Source organism: Amphibalanus amphitrite, unplaced genomic scaffold, assembly GCF_019059575.1.
Source record: "Amphibalanus amphitrite isolate SeventyFive unplaced genomic scaffold, NRLGWU_Aamphi_draft 000021F_arrow, whole genome shotgun sequence".
In the NCBI taxonomy this organism is placed as follows: domain Eukaryota; kingdom Metazoa; phylum Arthropoda; class Thecostraca; order Balanomorpha; family Balanidae; genus Amphibalanus; species Amphibalanus amphitrite.
Window position 1 is genome coordinate 983,110 of NW_024881517.1, and position 22,060 is coordinate 1,005,169.

A 22,060-nucleotide genomic window follows, 5' to 3' on the forward strand; every position below is an offset into this window, starting at 1 on the left:
CGTCGCCAGGTGGAGAAGGAACTGAAGGACAAGTGCGGCGAGATCCTGCAGCTTCTCGACTCGCACGTCATCCCGTCGGCCACCACAGAGGAGTCCAAGGTGTTCTTTCACAAGATGTGAGTCACGACGCCCGGGCAGGGAGGGGCTCTCTGTCTGCACAGTGAGTCCACCGTTCAGGGTCCTGCTGCCATTTCTAACAGAGGCGACAGTACGCAGCTGGGTACTGCCGCTCTGCTAGAAATGGTGGGCGCCACCACTTGGGACATATATCACTTGCGGTAAAGGTTTTCGGGCTTAGACGTCGCATCATATAGGCCTGTCCAATATAATGCTATTTCAGAGGCGCTAATTAGTACCCACTGTGTGAACTTTATATTCATACAGAATGGCGCTGTGTACATAATGTTTGCAAATGCTACCAAATAAGGCTTATGACATGGATATTGTTGTCATGTGGTATGCTGCTCGATGGTGCATTGTGATCACCGTATGCACGCAAACAAGGGATGTCCGAGCAAGAACAATAGGTTATTTGTTGTGGCATACATGGTCATTGTATTGCATGGGAACTGACTAGCGGTTCCTGTGCTATTATCACACCCCGTACCCTCACAATATCGGGAAACTCCAACCGGTTTTGTCTCTCCGACATTTTATGTAAGCAGTGCCATTTTCCGACTGTACGTCAGCTCATTTATACGACACTCTGGGTCTTCTACCTTCGTCAAGCCGTTTTCCTTAAATTATTGTTTTTAATTAGTGTCGAACGGTCCGCCGGCCGGTGTTCAATGCCCGTGATTCCCCACTTCTGACGCAGTTTGCCCCAAGTGCGGGTATTCCGCCAGCAGAGCCGTTTTCTGACGCCGGACAGCGGAGCTGCAGGAGTCCCCCTCACGGAACTCTGTGTCTGTTACCACTCTGTAACACGCCCGGTCCAGTATCGAGGTGCTCCCTGTTGGCTGTAGAAATGACGGGCTGCTCCCCCACCTGCCCGAGCTGATGATGACGATAGCCGTGCACCCCAGTATCGTCCCGCCCTCTCACAGAGGGGGCGCGCGGCGCACCTGTGCCCGTTCCACCGGCCCGCCCGGCCGACTGTTCCGACTGTCATCTATCAGTTTCAGCGGCGGTGCCCAGTCATCGTGGACCGGGCGGCGCCCACCGCGGGGAGAGGTGGACGGGGAGCTCGCCGTAGAGGGACAGGGGCGGCGGCCAGGGATCACCATAGTGGGACGAGGCGGCGAACGGGGGTCGCCAAAGAGGGACAGGGGCGTCAGCGACCGAATGTGACAGGACGGGTCGCGGGCGGACACGGAAGGGGGCTGTAGGGCTTGGGATTGATGGCATATTGGGAGTTGATTGGAAGATGTTTATGGTAGGGATTTGTATTTTTGATATTGCGCTTTGTTAGTGCTATTTTCGATCACCCAATGAACCTGTGTCCGCTTAACGTTCAAACAGTCCTCTCATTCACACCCGAATTGTAAAAACGTCTGTTCCCTTGGCGCCAGCAGTTCGTCTGCGGACCACAGTGGCAGTGTTTGCTGGTGCCTTTTTGCCGTCCCAGTGCCCTCCGCCTTAGTGCCGTGCCCGTACCCGTGTGCCGTGACTGAGCTCCGCGGCTCCCGAGCCGACAGCCGCGCCATTGTTTACCCCCCCCCCCCCCCCGTGTGCCCAGCGCCGCTCTGCGGCATGTACAAACCGTTTTTATGTCGACAGGAATGGATCCATGGCCCCGTGTGGCGTGCTTGTGGGTTTTTGCCGGTCGGTTTTTACGGATCGCCGGCTGACAAGGAGTCGGGTTCGGTCGTGTCACTTGGCTGCCTGCTCTGACGGGGCGTGTTTATGTTTGCGTGCGCAGGAAGGGCGACTACCACAGGTACCTGGCCGAGTTCGCCACCGGAAACGAGCGCAAAGACGCCGCCGAGAACTCCCTGCTGGCCTACAAGGCGGCCACGGACATCGCCATGACAGAGCTGCCGCCCACACACCCCATCCGGTGAGATGCTGGGACTAGAGAGATACTGGGGGACCCACTGCCGCCCACACACCCCATCCGGTGAGATACTGGGACTAGAGAGATACTGGGGGACCCACTGCCGCCCACACACCCCATCCGGTGAGATGCTGGGACTAGAGAGATACTGGGGGACCCACTGCCGCCCACACACCCCATCCGGTGAGATACTGGGACTAGAGAGATACTGGGGGGCGGGGCGTGGAGATATAGGAACGGCTGCCGGCCACACACCCCATCCGGTGAGATACTGAGACTAGAGAGATACTGGGGGGCGGGGCGTGGAGATATAGGAACGGCTGCCGGCGACACACCCCATCCGGTGAGATACTGGGGAGGGTACGGGGTGAGATACTGGGGGACCCACTGCCGCCCACACATCCCATCCGGTGAGATGTCTGAGGGCTCTGGTTAGATACCTACTGAGGGATAAAGGGGGTACAGGGAGAGCTGTCACCCAAACATCCCATCCATTGAATTGTAGTAGGTACTGGCGAAATGAAGGAGGCATACAAGCGGGTAGCGTGAGAAGACTTTGTCACCTCGAAAATGCAGGAAGTGTATTACCACACATACACCTCATTTGCTAACAAGGAGACACCATTGTGTTCGGCAAGATATAGCCTGAGACACACCGTGCTTGTGCGTTTCAGGTAGCAAGGGGGACGAACCGGACCGGTAACGCCGTCCCATGTTTGACGAGAATGTCTGTTCGCCTTATATGGCCGGACACGTTCCGACTGACTGCTGTCGTTACTCTTATCAAATGCACAAACTTCTCAAGCGCCACTTGTCACCGTGGTAGGGAGCACTTTCACGAATAGCCCTACATCCGACAAGAAACTTGTCCTCCTCGTTACGCTGCTCGACTTTATGGAGCGAGTAAAGCTGTTTAGTAGTAGTGGTCAACCTTGTCTCAGTGTTATGCGGACAGCAGATCAAGGTTGTCCACTTAGTTAAGGAGGCAGACACGCCAATTTATGGCTCATAAAGCTGACCTGGTGAGTGTTCGGAGAAGGTTGGGATATCTGGCCACTCACTGCTGTACCATTGACGGGTCGGGTCGGCGGATGCGCTGTGCCGCCACAGCGGTGGCCGGGCTGACTGACAGTGCCCCGTGCTGGGCGGACGCGCTGCTCATACCCTCCAGCGGCCCCGTAAGGCGGCCTGTGACCGGCTCTCGCTGTTCTGAGCGGCCCGCTGCAGTGATGGGCGTGATCTCATCAGTGACCTCTCCTCTCCTGGCCCGGGCGCCACCCTTGCCGAGTTGTCCTTGATCCACTGCGGCTCTGCTCCCGGAGTTTGAACAGGGCCGACGGGAGGGAGGGAGGAGCCCCTCCGATCAGAGCTAACGGTACTGATCGTCCCACACCAACCGGGGAGAGGGCGGGTGTATGATATGGAGATTGGCACATAGTTATACTGTATCGATTGCAGTTTTGAGTTGAAAGTCAGCTGATGTCGGATCTGTATAGCTATCCCAATAACAAACTTATTTTTTGTAAATAGTTACGCTATGTCTGCCCTAAAGATGTCTGAATGCGGGATTATTCCGCCACCAACGTTTAGACTCCACACTCCACGCGAACTCCTCTCTTTGTTCCCTCTCCTCACCTCCCGGACCAATGGTCCTTTCCCTTTCTATCGGGCCCATAGCTCAGCCACAGCTATGTTTTCAGTTTCACCGAGTGTCTCACGGGGACGCCCCACCTTCCCACACGGTGTGTGTTGAACCAGCCACAGCTTGGACTGTGTGTCTGCAGTCATATCCCGGGGTGCCCCACCTTCTCACACTAGTAAGTACCGCGCCGGCCACAGGTTGGACTGTGTGTCTGCAGTCATATCCCGGGGTGCCCCACCTTCTCACATGGCGTGTATCTGACTCGGCCTCAGGTATTGGGCAGTGACCCATCCCCTCCGCCAGCCCCAGGGGCCGCTGTCCGAGAACCCACGCGCCGTGCCGCAGCGTCGCCGACCGTGACCTCAGCTCACCTCTTTTTTGCCCCCTGGACGAGTCCGCCTTCAAGTGGTGGGGGGTGTGGTCGCCTGCGACCGCCGTCTGCGGTGGACAGCCGTGGACGGAACGCCAAACGGACTCAACTTGCCTCTCTTCCTCTGCGCGCGGCCGCTGCCGTGGTGGCACGTACTCCATCTACCGACTCTTCCTCGCCGAGGGTCGTCCGTCGCCTGGGCAGCGCTCAATGCCCCCGCGGGCCTGGGAGCCGCGCTCGCAGCGCGGCCCCGGCCCGCTGAGTGATTAGCGCGCCGGCCGCGCCCCCCTCCGTCGCCGGAGGAGGGAGCACCGACGGGGTGGGGACTGGCAGTAGGCGCCGCCTCAAGAATCGCCGCTACCGCAAGAATCGGGCCAGGAGAAGCCACGTGACGCTTGTCTCATGGAATGCCGAAGGTTTGCGCACCAAGGTGCAAGAACTGGGAGGCTGGCTTTCCGCGATTAAAGCAGATGTGGCGGCCATTCAAGAGGCTCAGCTGCCGAAGGCGGTGCCGAGCATACCAGGGTTCCAGCCCCCCGTCGTAGTGCGCAGGGCGCGCGGAAGACAGACCGGCGCGGTGTCGGCGAAGGGAGGAGACGTCGCAGTGTATGTCCGAGCTGGACTGCACTTCTCACCTCTCTCCGACCGGTACCTGGCGGCAGCGGACGACACCACGGAGCTCTGTGGAGTCCGTCTGCTAGGACCGCAGACACTGGATGTGCTCAACATCTACAGACCGCCCATCCGGGCGACGGGTGACGACCGTGAGGACCGCTTCGACCCGCGATGCCTCCCCAACAACAACAAGACCATCATCATCGGCGACATCAACGGCCATCACCCCAGCTGGGACAGGGCCTGCGAAGCGGCCGACGCGGTGGGGGAGAGGATGGCTGACTGGATGGAAGCGGAGGGATGGGTCCCGCTCAACAGCGGAGAACCCACCTTCGCGAGCTACCGATCAGGTGCTCAGACGGCCCCAGACCTCGCCGCGTGCAGTGCCCCCCTGGCCCGCAGGGCAGTGTGGTCTCTCGGCCCTGACCTTGGGAGCGACCACCTTCCCATGGTGGTGGAGGTGAGGTCCGAGACGGCGCCCCCCAGGAGGGTCCGCAAGACCAAGTGGGCGTTCCATAAGGCGGAGTGGCAGGCGTTCGCGGCCGACTGCGAGCAGTCGCTGGCCGAACTGGAGCCGGACCTGACGACTCAGGTATTGGCGGACCGGTTCGAGTCGGCGCTGCAACGGGCTGCAGTGCGCCACATCCCGCGAGGCGCCAGGGCGGATCCTCGCCCGTGGGCCTTGGACCCCGACCTCCAGGAGGCGATCATAGAACGGCGCGCGGCGCGCGCGGCCCTGCGCGATGGTGACACACCGTCCCGGGAGCGCTGGATCGCGGCCAAGCGACGCGCGGCCGAACTGGAGAAGAAGGCCACCATCGCACACTTCAAGGACTTCGTCTCCACCACCTTGAACAGGCCAGCCAACGTCGGCAGGGTCCACAAGACGCTGAAGAAGTGGGAGCGATGTTGTGACGATGAGCCCAGGGACGGCCAAGCGATGCTGAAGGGAGACCGCCTCATCGTAACTGACCGCGATAAGGCAGAGGCCTTCGTCCAAGAGTATGCGAGGGTCTCGAAGCAGGTGCGTGTAGCGCGGGAGGGCTGATAGGAAAGTGGGAAAAGTGGAAAAGTGAAGTTGAAGGGTGAAATTGTAGTTAGAAATGAAGAAAACCGCCACCTTTCGTCAGTACTCCCTCGATAGACGGTCAAAGAGGAAAATGAGAAGATATAATAGAGGAAGAACAAAGATCGAGAAAAGATAGAAAGTGATGAAAGTCCTCCCTTGCAGACAATATTGCATCTGGTGAAAGTCGATGCTTTATGTTATTTGAGGCTGGTCATTCTGGTACATTGAATCGGCTTTGCGAGGTTGAATGTCCTGTTTATGCTTAATTTCCTTATGCCCTCGAGTGTCATTTCATACGATCAATCCGGCTGAGTTTAGCACACCTCTTACTGGTCCTTAACCTAAGATTCATTCGTCCCCATTCATTATGCCCTTTCACGTCTCCCATTCTAGTTTCGTTTGTGCTACCCCCGAAAGTCTCCCTCCAGTAGTGCCGGTGACCAAATGAAAGATTGACTCCCAAGCTGGATAAATGTCCATTAAACTGCATACATTCTCGCTAACAGGGTCTTAAGTGTCGTCTTCTGTCTGCTATCCGCCATCTAACAAAGAAGCTAAATAAAAACTCACCGGAGGCTACCCTGCTGTCCCATCCCGGGCCTTCCTCAATTTAGGGCCCGTCGGCCTGCCGAGTCACCACTAACACAACAACATACCCTGTACCACGTCACTCGACGTCACCACATCTCGGCCTAACTTTTACGGGGGAGCCCGTCGACTCCGAGGACTTAACGCTGCGTACCCCGCTGGCTACGACTTACCGGCCTCACTAACTTTTACAGGGGCTCAACTACCTTGACTACCAAAATTATCGGAACTACCTACATACCTCTCAATACTTCGTTTGCTTACCCTGCAACTCCAACTCAATCCACCTTTCCACCTACTGACAAACCTACCGACGTCACTACCTCACGACACTACGCTACGGCCCCTACTCTCGGTCGAAATAAGACGTGCAGACATTGTTGACACCGCCCTGACAATACAGACCTCTCGCTGTACGCACTCAACTGTACAAAAGCCATGTTGGTAGAAATATCGACATAGAAGCCGGGCACACAAGCCGTCTAACCTCAAAAAAAAAACAATTGCCCGTACGATAACAAAAAAAAAGAAACTTCCCGCCTCAACCTACTCTCGACTCCCTTACATTTCCCGAGGAATTCCTACCCATCGCATCAACAACACATCGCCTCGGACTACCTGCCCTATTCCTACTTCGCACTCGTATCCCTTTCCTCACGTCCACTGTATGATCGTAATAGCATAAAACAACGGTTTAACTGAGTAATCATTTCCCGACAAGGCTAACATCCTACTTTAACCCTGCTCAAAGCAACACCTGGCGCTCTTTAACCGTTCACGGAAATTACTTCGTAAAATTATATCCTCAATTATCTCATTCTAAACAACTAACGTTCTTAGCTCACAAAATACGGCTCGGTCAAGGCGAGCACTCACAAGTTCAGCTGCGCGTTATCATTCCTATCTTGATCTTACTGAACCCATACTTTCCTTATTCAACGGAAATCAACGACTATTAATGGGAAGACTGATGGATAATATATTTAGTACCGGGGGTCTAGATTGGGGCTCACCTTCGGACAGGGTACGGCGAGAACTGATCACCAGTAACTCACCGGGGCTAGGTTGGACGCATGGACGGGTTACGACAAGAACTGATCACCAGTAACTCGTCGGGGCGTAGGATGAGCGAATGGACGGGGCACGACAAGAACTGATCACCAGTAACTCGTCGGGGCTTAGGATGAGCGAATGGACGGGGTACGACAAGAACTGATCACCAGTAACTCGTCGGGGCTTAGGATGAGCGAATGGACGGGTACGACAAGAACTGATCACCAGTAACTCGTCGGGGCGTAGGATGAGCGTTTGGACGGGTACGACAAGAACTGATCACCAGTAACTCGTCGGGGCTTAGGATGAGCGAATGGACGGGTACGACAAGAACTGATCACCAGTAACTCGTCGGGGCGTAGGATGAGCGTTTGGACGGGTACGACAAGAACTGATCACCAGTAACTCGTCGGGGCTTAGGATGAGCGTTTGGACGGGGTACGACAAGAACTGATCACCAGTAACTCGTCGGGGCGTAGGATGAGCGTTTGGACGGGGTACGACAAGAACTGATCACCAGTAACTCGTCGGGGCTTAGGATGAGCGAATGGAAGGAATGCAGGGCATATTTTAGTCGTTGATCCCATAAACAAACGAACGGATGTACATCCTAATATCTTTAATCATACTTCCCGGATCCTATCCTGATATCTATGTACTTGGAAGACCTTCGGAGAATTTACAGAAGACCTTCTACTGATTCCGGAACACCGTAACATTACAATGAAAGAAAATCACTCACCTTTCTGGAACCCCTCCGGGCCAGCTCCTCAGCCTCCGACCAGTGCGCGGATGAGTCAGTGTTCGCAGCTACCGTCTTTCTCTGCTGTCGCCCATAATTCTCCCCTGTCCCGATCGTCCCGATTTACCCTCGTGTTCTCCCTCTCTTTCCGTCCCTTCATTTCGTACTGATAACTTCCTACCCTTTCCCGAAATTTCCCTCAAGACTCTTTGTGAAAATAACAGATTGATATATTTGTGAAGCAAAGCAAAGCGAGCAAACGTTAACAATATAACAGAAAAGAAATGGTACGTTTCTCCGCCAACGACGATAAGTCAATAGTGAGCATTTTCCTTTACAACTGATATCCTACTCTGGTTTGCTAATTGTTGCATAACATTTAATCATTCGAAGATTTCCTAACCAACAAAGCTAAACAGATCTTATCATATTACGCGTTCCGGAAACTAAGCCAGTTTCAATCATTGGAAACAGAATATTATCTACGCTGTATGTGCCAGTTTTCTCGCCAACCCACTGAGGTTCTGATTCCTAACGAAAAGTTCTGCCTTTTCCGTAGTAGCTTCTTCCATAGATTAAATCATTTCCCAAGTTACGACGCATTTGCCGAATAATAACCAATCAGGCAAAATCCACACACAATATTCCTAAAAACAGCTTTGGTAACCTGCGTCCAGCCTGTACGGTATTGATATTTAGCTGTATTCGTTACGTGGTTAATTCATAATATAAATTTCTTAAACCCCGTTTAATTTACCCCACCCAGCCGCCAGGATAATCTCAGGGAACTTACATGGTGGGATCGGGCGTGTGTCACTCGGCCGGAGTCCCCCAGGGATCTGTCTGTCAGCCTCCGGCGGCGAGCACTCCTCCGCCGCTCTGATGCGTCATTACCAACTCTTCTCTGATTGGTCCGCTCCCAGGGTACCGTCTGGGATGCAATTTATGTCTTGAAATTTTACTGGTTTCTTGAAGTTCTCTTGTATATTAGCTACGATTTGACGTCCAGTGTTGGTTGTAACCTTTTACTTGCATGTTTTCAACGTCCCCTTCCATTGCTGATGGATTTTGCGACCTCGATCCTGTGCTGTCCCCTGGTGACCATTTGGGGCTCTTCGGGGAGGGGTTGATGACGTACCCTCGCGGCTCCGCCCCTGGGTCGTTGGAGACAGTCACTCGGCTCGGATAAAGCTGCTGAATCTGCGGCGACGGCGGCCGGCCGTTGCTGACTCAGTTGTGGATGAGTCGCAGTGAGGGCAGGCATGTGGCGATGACAGCGGACTGTGGTCATTACGCCACAGCAGCTCATTCGGGGCTGTGAGGTGCCTCTGTCGCTCATCCTGCGGGGTTACTGAGGACGGTAGTCCGTTCTAGACGAGAATTTGCTGACGCTACGGCGGCGGCGGCCAACCGGCTCTCTGTCCCGCCGGCGCTGACACTGGTGGGGATGAGGTGTTGGGATGGAAGGCTTGTGACCAGTGTGCCACGGTATGATGACTGCTGCTGCTGAGTATGGGGAGGGGAGTATGGCGGGCGGCTGGGTCCCGATCTGAAAAATGTTAAGACGTCCCAAGATGTAGCCTTGCTACATCTTCAAACTCTTCCTGACTAAGCTGCGTCCTCGCAGCTTGCAATCAAAGAAACCTTCCCCTGAATCAACCCCTTTTAAAGCAACTTCCAAAACCCGTCCAAGCTGTCAACAGTTCTATCACAGTTACAACATTACGACAGTTCAACAGTGTTTAAAGCAAGTTGAAAATTTCCCTTACTTCAGCATCGCAAACATACACTCGCCTGCGTCTTCCAGACATCTGCGCTCATCGGTGTCGGCTCGGTTCCCGAGTCGATCGAGAGATGGTTCGACTGAAGACCGGTTGCAGGCGTCGGTGCTGTTGATATTGAAGTTGTAGCTGGGTTTGACCATCAACCTTTGGCCTATGGCGTCACAGAAGTGGATGCCGTCGAAGTAGGCCAAGTGAGGTCGTTCATCAGCTCCACACGATTTGAGACCGATACTGTTAAAGCGAAGAACCGGTGTCGTGCGTCAGCCCGTGACGACCGCCAAGAGACTACACCGTTGTAAGCCGTTAATGAGAGCGAAGGCGGCGTCAGCGTGACCATCCGGGTCCAGCAGAAGAAGCAGAAGCGTAGCAAGGTCGTCCACCAGCTCGAGCAGCAGAAGCAGCAACAGCGAAGCAGGGTTGTCTACCAGCACGAAACCCAGCTCGGAACAGTCGGAAGCATGACGAAGCAGTGAAGCAAGGCGTTCACCAGCTCGAACGGTCGTGCCGTAGCTAGCGCTCGCCTCCTGCGCTGCAGAGGGCGACGTGCCAGCAGCGGGCTCGGCAGAGGTCAGCGCCGACGATATAGGCGGGGCAGCCAGCCTCCAGCCTCCCAGACGGCCACTGGGTCGGGCCATGCAGCAGAAGTCGTTCAGCGCAGCGGCTGGCTCGTGCAGATACGTGGGGTGGGTGGTGGGTGTGGGTTAGCATTGCGGCCTTGGGGTTGGGTCGGGGACAGCCGCTTCAATTACTTTACATAAGGTAGGACTAGGATAAATAACACGACCTTCGCCGGGGGACTGGGAAGGAACGAATAGCTTTAAGGACATGTAGGAATTTCCAAGTGAAGGATCCATAATGCCATCTCATTCTGCTCCTCTACCTAACTTGGGACGGATTATAGCCAGGTGGGATATATGCGATCAAGGAATACGATCATAGGCACAGAAAGGATTTTGTCCGGGTTCGGAGGGAGAGGATACTTGCAGTAGTTGTAGTTAACACGAGGGAAATATTGACTGAGTAATTGGGATGTGGCAATTGACAGTTCCGGACCAGAGTACGGAACCGGACCATTTGGGGTAAGGCCCGCAACCCCCGCCAGGCAATTCCTTGCTCAACAAGGTTCTTGAATAGACGATTTACTGGTTTTCCCCGTGACTGCCCATAACATTTAAATTCCTTTTTCTTCCTTCATCTACTTCACATCTCCTTCCCTTTACATAGTGACCATCAATTCTTCAACTTGTCTTTTGATCTCTTCAATATCCCGGCGCACCGCTTCCTCGGTTGTTCGCAGCTCCTGCAGCTTGTCATGATCATTCTTCTTCGCTTCATTCATCTGCTCCAGTTTCTCCGTTAACCGTTCGATCCTGCTTTCCACATCGTTCTTCCCGTTCCCACGTGTGATGACGCTGGTACGGTTTGCTCCATTTGTCCACGCTCCCCGCCTTCCAAAGATGATTTACCTATCTCCTATAGGAATTCCTGCAGTATCTACTGTCTCGCCATTTACTTTCGTCCTACAAAACTTTCCCCTAAAGATGAGTATAGAGAAAATGGCATTTCCCTTACTTTACATCCCAAACCCTTGCACTTATCAAAGAAGCTTAACTGGTCGGGTTAGAGAGGACGACGTCAGGTCCTCGATGCACATCAAGCCAACCATTCCTAGAGATAGCACCTTGTTCCTTTTCCGATCCTGCCTGTTAAAAAAAAATCCAACTGTTTAAACTAATACTGAAGCTGATAGTTCTGCATGTCTGATGATCGATATCCGGGTTTTCATGGTCGTTGAAGTCCTCCATTGTCTTCCTCAAATTCCTGCTCATCTAAAAGCTTGACTTTGCCCATCTGAATTTCTCAATTCTTTTGCCATTGTCACATACTCTCTTCTCAACCTTCATGCTCGTTTCAACCAACTCTTCTCACAACTCCAGAAGCCTCCCGTTCCCTTTGAATGGTTTAAGCGTTTCCTCCATAGCGGTTCATTGGTCTCCCTAAAGCAGCTCGACACTTCCTCTCCCTTTTAACCAACTCCTCTCCATCTTTCGAATCGCTCCAGAAGTGTCCTCGGCAATGAATTAACGAACGCATCTCAATGAACGCATCCCTTACAATAAGAAAAAAAAATTATGGATACCGCGTGCCCAACATTAATCCCAAAAGCCCGTACTGTCTAAATCGATTCGCACTAGCAGATGATCCTTCAGAAATCCGACTTTCCGCTCCACTTGACATTGCGCTATTACATCTTGCCCGTCTAACTCCACTGCTTAAAACGAGAAATTTCTAACCCGACCAGCCGAACGTATATAAAATACGTCATGATGCTCTTGCTACAACCGTCTTCCCTTTCTAAACATATTAACTTCCAAAGTTCTGTTCGTACAAGTTAATCCTTTCAACAAGTCATATGCCGTGCCTTCTTGGGCAGCCCCGTCTCATCAATCAGTTCTCAAACTATCTTCGAATTCAATTAAGCTCAAACAATTTTCTTCTGGAGAACCCCGGGAACCCCGGCCAACGACAACTAACGGAAACGGACGGGGAGGAATTGATGGCGGCTGGGTGCCCCAACCCAAAATATTCCCTTCCAATGCTCAATTGCTCAGTGCCAACCGAATCCCTCTTTATACCCAACATAATAACTCCTACGGCAAACCCTTCTACAACAACATAAAACAACGAGTTCTGCTTGCAAAGCGAATCCTACTTATGCCCTCGACACACGTGAGAGGGAAACGTCCTACTTCACCTAACCATCCTCCCTACCAACTTAACATATAACTTCCTATTTTGTATGGGTCCGTGCGGCTTGCGCCAATCTACCAACTAAGACAATGACCAGAAAGCCCAAAGCCCCACGTTGGGCGCCAAATATTGTAGCGCGGGAGGGCTGATAGGAAAGTGGGAAAAGTGGAAAAGTGAAGTTGAAGTATGAAATTATAGTTAGAAATGAAGAAAACCGCCACCTTCCGTCAGTACTCCCTCGATAGACGGTCAAAGAGGGAAATGAGAAGATATAATAGAGGAAGAACAAAGATCGAGAAAAGATAGAAAGTGATGAAAGTCCTCCCTTGCAGACAATATTGCATCGGGTGAAAGTCGATGCTTTATGTTATTTGAGGCTGGTCATTCTGGTACATTGAATCGGCTTTGCGAGGTTGAATGTCCTGTTTATGCTTAATTTCCTTATGCCCTCGAGTGTCATTTCATACGATCAATCCGGCTGAGTTTAGCACACCTCTTACTGGTCCTTAACCTAAGATTCATTCGTCCCCATTCATTATGCCCTTTCACGTCTCCCATTCTAGTTTCGTTTGTGCTACCCCCGAAAGTCTCCCTCCAGTAGTGCCGGTGACCAAATGAAAGATTGACTCCCAAGCTGGATAAATGTCCATTAAACTGCATACATTCTCGCTAACAGGGTCTTAAGTGTCGTCTTGTGTCTGCTATCCGCCATCTAACAAAGAAGCTAAATAAAAACTCACCGGAGGCTACCCTGCTGTCCCATCCCGGGCCTTCCTCAATTTAGGGCCCGTCGGCCTGCCGAGTCACCACTAACACAACAACATACCCTGTACCACGTCACTCGACGTCACCACATCTCGGCCTAACTTTTACGGGGGAGCCCGTCGACTCCGAGGACTTAATGCTGCGTACCCCGCTGGCTACGACTTACCGGCCTCACTAACTTTTACAGGGGCTCAACTACCTTGACTACCAAAATTATCGGAACTACCTACATACCTCTCAATACTTCGTTTGCTTACCCTGCAACTCCAACTCAATCCACCTTTCCACCTACTGACAAACCTACCGACGTCACTACCTCACGACACTACGCTACGGCCCCTACTCTCGGTCGAAATAAGACGTGCAGACATTGTTGACACCGCCCTGACAATACAGACCTCTCGCTGTACGCACTCAACTGTACAAAAGCCTTGGTAGAAATATCGACATAGAAGCCGGGCACACAAGCCGTGTAACCTCGAAAAAAAAACAATTGCCCGTACGATAAAAAAAAAAAGAAAACTTCCCGCCTCAACCTACTCTCGACTCCCTTACATTTCCCGAGGAATTCCTACCCATCGCGTCAATAACATCTCGCCTCGTACTACCTGCCCTATTCCTACTTTGCACTCGTATCCCTTTCCTCACGTCCACTGTATGATCGTAATAGCATAAAACAACGGTTTAACTGAGTAATCATTTCCCGACAAGGCTAACATCCTACTTTAACCCTGCTCAAAGCAACACCTGGCGCTCTTTAACCGTTCACGGAAATTACTTCGTAAAATTATATCCTCAATTATCTCATTCTAAACAACTAACGTTCTTAGCTCACAAAATACGGCTCGGTCAAGGCGAGCACTCACAAGTTCAGCTGCGCGTTATCATTCCTATCTTGATCTTACTGAACCCATACTTTCCTTATTCAACGGAAATCAACGACTATTAATGGGAAGACTGATGGATAATATATTTAGTACCGGGGGTCTAGATTGGGGCTCACCTTCGGACAGGGTACGGCGAGAACTGATCACCAGTAACTCACCGGGGCTAGGTTGGACGCATGGACGGGTTACGACAAGAACTGATCACCAGTAACTCGTCGGGGCGTAGGATGAGCGAATGGACGGGGCACGACAAGAACTGATCACCAGTAACTCGTCGGGGCTTAGGATGAGCGAATGGACGGGGTACGACAAGAACTGATCACCAGTAACTCGTCGGGGCTTAGGATGAGCGAATGGACGGGTACGACAAGAACTGATCACCAGTAACTCGTCGGGGCGTAGGATGAGCGTTTGGACGGGTACGACAAGAACTGATCACCAGTAACTCGTCGGGGCTTAGGATGAGCGTTTGGACGGGGTACGACAAGAACTGATCACCAGTAACTCGTCGGGGCGTAGGATGAGCGTTTGGACGGGGTACGACAAGAACTGATCACCAGTAACTCGTCGGGGCTTAGGATGAGCGAATGGAAGGAATGCAGGGCATATTTTAGTCGTTGATCCCATAAACAAACGAACGGATGTACATCCTAATATCTTTAATCATACTTCCCGGATCCTATCCTGATATCTATGTACTTGGAAGACCTTCGGAGAATTTACAGAAGACCTTCTACTGATTCCGGAACACCGTAACATTACAATGAAAGAAAATCACTCACCTTTCTGGAACCCCTCCGGGCCAGCTCCTCAGCCTCCGACCAGTGCGCGGATGAGTCAGTGTTCGCAGCTACCGTCTTTCTCTGCTGTCGCCCATAATTCTCCCCTGTCCCGATCGTCCCGATTTACCCTCGTGTTCTCCCTCTCTTTCCGTCCCTTCATTTCGTACTGATAACTTCCTACCCTTTCCCGAAATTTCCCTCAAGACTCTTTGTGAAAATAACAGATTGATATATTTGTGAAGCAAAGCAAAGCGAGCAAACGTTAACAATATAACAGAAAAGAAATGGTACGTTTCTCCGCCAACGACGATAAGTCAATAGTGAGCATTTTCCTTTACAACTGATATCCTACTCTGGTTTGCTAATTGTTGCATAACATTTAATCATTCGAAGATTTCCTAACCAACAAAGCTAAACAGATCTTATCATATTACGCGTTCCGGAAACTAAGCCAGTTTCAATCATTGGAAACAGAATATTATCTACGCTGTATGTGCCAGTTTTCTCGCCAACCCACTGAGGTTCTGATTCCTAACGAAAAGTTCTGCCTTTTCCGTAGTAGCTTCTTCCATAGATTAAATCATTTCCCAAGTTACGACGCATTTGCCGAATAATAACCAATCAGGCAAAATCCACACACAATATTCCTAAAAACAGCTTTGGTAACCTGCGTCCAGCCTGTACGGTATTGATATTTAGCTGTATTCGTTACGTGGTTAATTCATAATATAAATTTCTTAAACCCCGTTTAATTTACCCCACCCAGCCGCCAGGATAATCTCAGGGAACTTACATGGTGGGATCGGGCGTGTGTCACTCGGCCGGAGTCCCCCAGGGATCTGTCTGTCCGCCTCCGGTGGCGAGCGCTCCTCCGCCGCTCTGATGCGTCATTACCAACTCTTCTCTGATTGGTCCGCTCCCAGGGTACCGTCTGGGATGCAATTTATGTCTTGAAATTTTACTGGTTTCTTGAAGTTCTCTTGTATATTAGCTACGATTTGACGTCCAGTGTTGGTTGTAACCTTTTACTTGCATGTTTTCAACGTCCCCTTCCATTGCTGATGGATTTTGCGACCTCGATCCTGTGCTGTCCCCTGGTGACCATTTGGGGCTCTTCGGGGAGGGGTTGATGACGTACCCTCGCGGCTCCGCCCCTGGGTCGTTGGAGACAGTCACTCGGCTCGGATAAAGCTGCTGAATCTGCGGCGACGGCGGCCGGCCGTTGCTGACTCAGTTGTGGATGAGTCGCAGTGAGGGCAGGCATGTGGCGATGACAGCGGACTGTGGTCATTACGCCACAGCAGCTCATTCGGGGCTGTGAGGTGCCTCTGTCGCTCATCCTGCGGGGTTACTGAGGACGGTAGTCCGTTCTAGACGAGAATTTGCTGACGCTACGGCGGCGGCGGCCAACCGGCTCTCTGTCCCGCCGGCGCTGACACTGGTGGGGATGAGGTGTTGGGATGGAAGGCTTGTGACCAGTGTGCCACGGTATGATGACTGCTGCTGCTGAGTATGGGGAGGGGAGTATGGCGGGCGGCTGGGTCCCGATCTGAAAAAATGTTAAGACGTCCCAAGATGTAGCCTTGCTACATGCGCATACCGAAGCTGGACCGCGATACCAAGAGGCAGCTTCGGAAAGAGCACCGCTCCTGCCGCGGGTGCGGCGATCGACGAGAAGGAGCATGCGGTCCCTTCAGCCTGCAGGACCTGGTCAGAGAGCTCAGCGGACTCCAGCTCAAGAAGGCCCCCGGACCAGACGGCATCTCGAACGAGATGCTCCGACATCTAGGACCGGTGGCTCGCAAGGTCCTGCTGACCATCATCAACATGTCGTGGCGGACCGCAGAGGTCCCCAGGCAGTGGCGACAAGCGACGGTGGTCCCCATCCCCAAGGCGGGGAAGGACAAGCGACTCACCGCGAGCTACCGCCCCATCGCTCTGACCTCGCACGTCGGCAAGCTGGCTGAGCGACTCATCAAGCGACGTCTCACCTTCCTGGCCGAGTCCCGCGGACTGGTCCCACCGGAGCAGGTCGGCTTCAGGGCTGGCCGATCGGTCGAGGATAGCATCGCCAGGCTCGTCCAGCAGGTGCAAGACGGATGGAATCGGCCCAAGTCCAGACGTGCAGACCCACCAGAAGGCACCACCGCCCAGAAGTACGTGCTGGTCGCGTATGACTTCGCGCGCGCCTATGACGTGGTGGACCATCGCCTCCTACGTCTGAGACTGCTAGAGCTGGGACTCCCGCGCTGCATGGTGCAGTGGACGTGGCAGTGGCTCCGAGACCGGCAAGTCGCCGTCGAGGTGAACGGAGCGAAGAGTGGCGAACGGGTGTTTCGGGCGGGCCTACCGCAAGGTAGCGTCCTGTCCCCGCTCTTGTTCTTGTTGTGGGCGGCACCCCTCGCACACTCCCTCAAGGCCATCCAAGGATGTACACCGTACATGTACGCCGACGACACTGCAACCCTGTGCGCGGGTGCGAGTATCGAGACGGCCAGACACCGAGCCCAGCAAGCCGCTGACACGCTGACAAGATGGGCCAGGACATCAAAGATGGTCGTCTCGGGAGAGAAAACCCAGGTCCTGGTGCTCTCGCAGTGGCCGAAGGACGCAGTGGACCTGTCCATCAGGGTGGCTGGAGCGAGAGTTGAGGCCCGCGAGACTCTCAACCTGCTCGGAGTAACGCTGGATCGCCTCCTCCACTTCGGCCCGCACTGCAAGAGGATGCGACAGAGAACCCGACCGAGACTGCAACACCTCAGGAGACTGACGGGCAGGGACTGGGGGCTGGAAGAGCGGCAACTCCGCATCGTGGCCAACGGCTACGTCAGAGGCGCGCTGGAGCACGCCGCCGCAGCGTGGCTACCGGCCGCGTCCCCCTCCCACGTGGAAGTACTGGAGAGGGAGATGAGGGAGGCCGCCCGCGTCATAACGGGCTGCACGCGCTCAACCCCCACCGAAGCCCTGATGGCGGAGGCAGGACTGGCTCCGGTGACGGCCCGGAAAACCACCCTGGCGGCGCGATTCCTCGCGAAGGCAAGAGCCCTCCCAGAAGAGGACCCACTACGCCGAGTAGCGGACGCGACCGTCAACCCACGGTTGAAGGCGGTGACGGGCTGGCGCACGGTGGGTCTGGAGGCCTGGCACATGGCAGGTGTCGTGGCCCCGATCGAGCCGGTGCTGCCGCCCAGCGTCGCCCCGTGGGAAGAGGCCCCCCCGGTGGTCTTTGACCTGGGGATAGGAGCCACACCCCCCTCCGGAGCGTCCGCGGAGACCCGCCGACAGGCGGCCGCCCTGCACCTGGCGTCCCTCCCCCAGTGCGCGACCTGGGCCTGGACGGACGGATCCGCCACGGGAGGAGTGCTGGACGGTGGAGCGGGCGGCTATATCGAGTGGCCAGACGGGGAGAGCCACGAGCTCCGCGCACCAGCGGGCAAGCTCTGCTCGAGTTACCGAGCGGAGATGGTGGCACTCCGCGAGACACTAAACTACATCGGCAACCACACTGATCATGAGGAGGACCCCATCATACTGTGTACCGACTCGCAAGCAGCTCTATCTGCCCTACGGAGTGGCCCGGCCGAGCAAAGGACGCAGCTGAACCGAGCTGTCTGGGACGCTCTGGCCCGGGTGTCCGACAATGGAGAGCGGCAAGTGCGCCTACAATGGGTCCCGTCCCACTGCGGGCTGCCTGGGAATGAGATGGCCGACAGCCTAGCCTAGGAGGCGGCATCTCTCCCCCAAGAGCAGGTACCGGTGGACATGCGCACAGTGCATAGAGCAGCGGCGCGAGCGGCGGACGCTCGCACACGAGAGCAGCGACCCCCAGGCTGGTTCCGAACCCTGATGGGGACAACGCGCCCACCCACAGTGTCTGGCCTGGACCGTCTGACGGCTATCGACGTCCACCAGCTGAGAGCCGGACACTGGTCAGGGTCGCAACAATACCTACATCGCATCGGCAAGAGCCCCACACGGCAGTGCGACGCCTGCAATGAACGAGCATGCGGCGGAGCCCTCTGCCCACTCTGTAAGGAGGAAGCCGACACCCCAGATCACATTCTGTTGCGGTGCCCAGCGCAGATGGGGCTTCGGTTCCGCCTGACGGGAAGCATACACGCCCCAACCAGAGAGACTACAAGGAGCACAAGCTACATCGCGGCCGTGGCGGCCGCGCGCAGAGGGATGCTAAGCCGCGAGGCTTCGCGTCGCTAGACGCCGAGAGGACAAACAACAACAACAACAACAACCGTGACATTTCGGACACGATACGGGCTGACAGGGCGGCGTTTCGCCGCGCGCTGACATACACAGCAGAGACGTCCTCTTGTTTCACGGCGTGTCCAGCTCGACTCGGCTCGGCTCGGCTCTACTCGGCTCAGCGCCGTCCGTTGCTGGGTGGCAACGGAAGCCATTGCAGGCACAGCGTTGTGCCGCCATGACGCAAGTTACCGGCCTCAGATATGGACAGTTTTGTCGGGACTGTCGTGTGGGCGAACAGTCGTGACAAGCCTTCATTCAGGTCGAGGATTAGAGGCCCGACTTTCACTGGAAATTGCGCTCCGCCGATTTTTCTGAGTCTTTGTGACCAATGTTGTTTGTGGTGACTGGCGGAGTGGTTCAAAAATGCTCGCCATGAGGTAGTGCGCGGTGCGCCTGGTTTGTTGTGATATCCCTGCAGAGCCCCTCGGCAGAGGCACGGCAGGCCCACAGGACGTCGCTCTTTACCATCGCACACTCGGCGCACTACGCGTCCTTGTATCACAAGTACCCATCAACCTTTCTTTCTGATCGGAACGACCGTGACATTTACCAAATTAGCAGCCTCTGGGGCCAAAGACCGACTGCGCTCCAAGCTCGAACTCTGCGACAGTGCTGGCTCTAGGTGGTTGGGTGGCGATGGGTCGCTGGGAGGTGTTTGATACAGCACGCTTCTGCTATAAACTCTTTACAGTTGGGCTCTGCTCTGAACCCAATTCCTTAACCCTCGCCCGTAAACGGTGTTTTGCCACCTTCGCCCATGCAGGGGGGGGGGGGTTGGTGCGACCCCCCCTGGCGTTTGAAAACGGAGCGTCGTAGAGCTTAGCGGAAAAGACCAACGGATTGCTCTCAACGAGATCTCGCGATTGGTGGTATATTTTTTGGTCCTAGGTCAACAATTGACCTACTTACGACCGGTCAAAGGTCAAATTTTCGGAAAAATCTAACTTTTTCAGATTTCCGCGCCGAATGCGGCAAAACGGTAAGAGATATCGACTTGAAACCTTCACTATCGTGATCCTTGATCAATTCTCTATCGTTTGGTGTGTATTTCGATGTCATAACTCTAAAAATGATGCGTTGGGAGCATCGGAAGTCTGCAAGGTCATTTGTGCATTGGGTCACGTCAGGCGTGTGACGTCACTGACCTGACCCTGACCCAAAATGAACTACAAGAAACAACCGACGATGCCTGAAATGGATATCAAATTCGAATTCAGGGCATCAAAATACCCCGAAAAGGCATACAAGTGCAAGAAGTCATTACAGGTCAACCGAGGTCACTGACCTGACCTTGACCTTTAGTAACCTTGAAAAGGTCAACGGACATTGTGCCAATGTCAAATCATCCAGTTATGATTCTAAAACAATCCATCAGTGTGTCAGGTCAGTCGGCATTTATACCAATGTGAAGCAATCTCCAATTTAGCGTAAATCTGGCCGGAGGTTGTTCCCTTTATGACGTCATAACTCCGTGACCTGACATGACCTTGACAAAAAAAATACCAAAAGTTGCGCAAAGGATGCCCCATAGGGTACTGAAAATTTGAGCAGGCTATCTGAAACGGTTCGGCGTGTAACTAAGAAAACCCTCAGGGGGGGGGGGGTTGCACCAACCCCCCCCCCCTACATGGGCGAGGGTTAAATGAGCTACATGGTAAGCAGCTTTACTGGCTAAAGCAGCTTTTCTTCCTTTGCAGCGTGATTTGGTGGTGATTTACTCACTTCCTTGGTGTGGAATAATCCAGAAACACCAGTCCTTTCCTGCTTCCCATGACACATCGCTGGCACTACCGGCGGTAAACTGGTCAGTTGGCCATCTCACTAGGGGGCTGGATGGAGGATCGGGCGTCGACTGTTATCAGGTAGGGCCGGAACTCGCCGGTGTGGCGAATTTTCACCTGCCGCCTCTGAAAGTCGTGCCATAATGGACCGAGGGTTATAAAGGTCACCCATGGATTCCTCGCTGAAAGTCGGGACACGGCCAGTCGCTTAACCCCGCTCCGTACCGGGAAGCTGGGTGAACTTTATCCCGGCTGTATGGCTGACTGGCCTGATTGAGGCGCAGCTCTGAGAAGCGCTCTGAGGTGCTGAGCAGGCCGAGCGCGGCCACTCCCGGATCCGTCAGCTGGCCCGGGGAAGGGGAGGGTGGGGAGGCGGCAGCCGAACCTCCGGCAGGGGTGCATCAGGTGAACCCAAACACCGCCCCGGTCACAGCTCTGAACTGTGGAACGTTGACGTAGTCGGGATGGTTTGTCCTTTGTATATGATGCGTCGAGCTCAGGTGGATGATGATTTGCAGCTTGTTTGGTTCTAATGGAATGTGTTCTGATAAGGGAGCGATAAGATTGCCTGAATTGTAGCATTATTTCTGGGTTGATTTGTGGCTTTTATGAGTTCCATTAGGCTCGTTATATGGTGTCATTATGTTATTGTGGTGCTGTAGTCAGTGTTTATCCCGGCTGACCCAACGATGCCATGATTTTGACTCATAATTTTATTACACTTGACAATTCGTCTTTAGCTGCACCTCAGTATCTCCTAACAGCAGTCTGCGCGGCCACTGAGCTGCTCCAAGAGGACTTTAAGACGGCTGCACTGGGACGACTGGGAGTAGCTGGGACGGCGGAGGCAGCAGATACCACTGTCCGACCAAGTCGAACCATATCGGATTGTATAAGCGGCGGCCGGTCTGACAGCTAGTGGACGATGATCTAAAAAACCGCCCTCCTGACAGCCGGTCATGACGGATGGCG

The 22,060-nt window shown here is 53.9% G+C and overlaps 1 protein-coding gene across 1 annotated transcript in view; it reads left to right on the forward strand.

The window, feature by feature from the left end:
* The window catches only part of LOC122391014 (14-3-3 protein epsilon-like), a 55,372-nt gene that overhangs the window by 21,845 nt on the left and 11,467 nt on the right, over positions 1 to 22,060 (forward strand). Inside the window, exons 3-4 of the mRNA XM_043384535.1 lie at positions 10 to 116; positions 1,862 to 1,999. Of these exons, the coding sequence (XP_043240470.1) occupies positions 10 to 116; positions 1,862 to 1,999 (245 nt within the window). The remainder of the gene's footprint in view (positions 1 to 9; positions 117 to 1,861; positions 2,000 to 22,060) is intronic.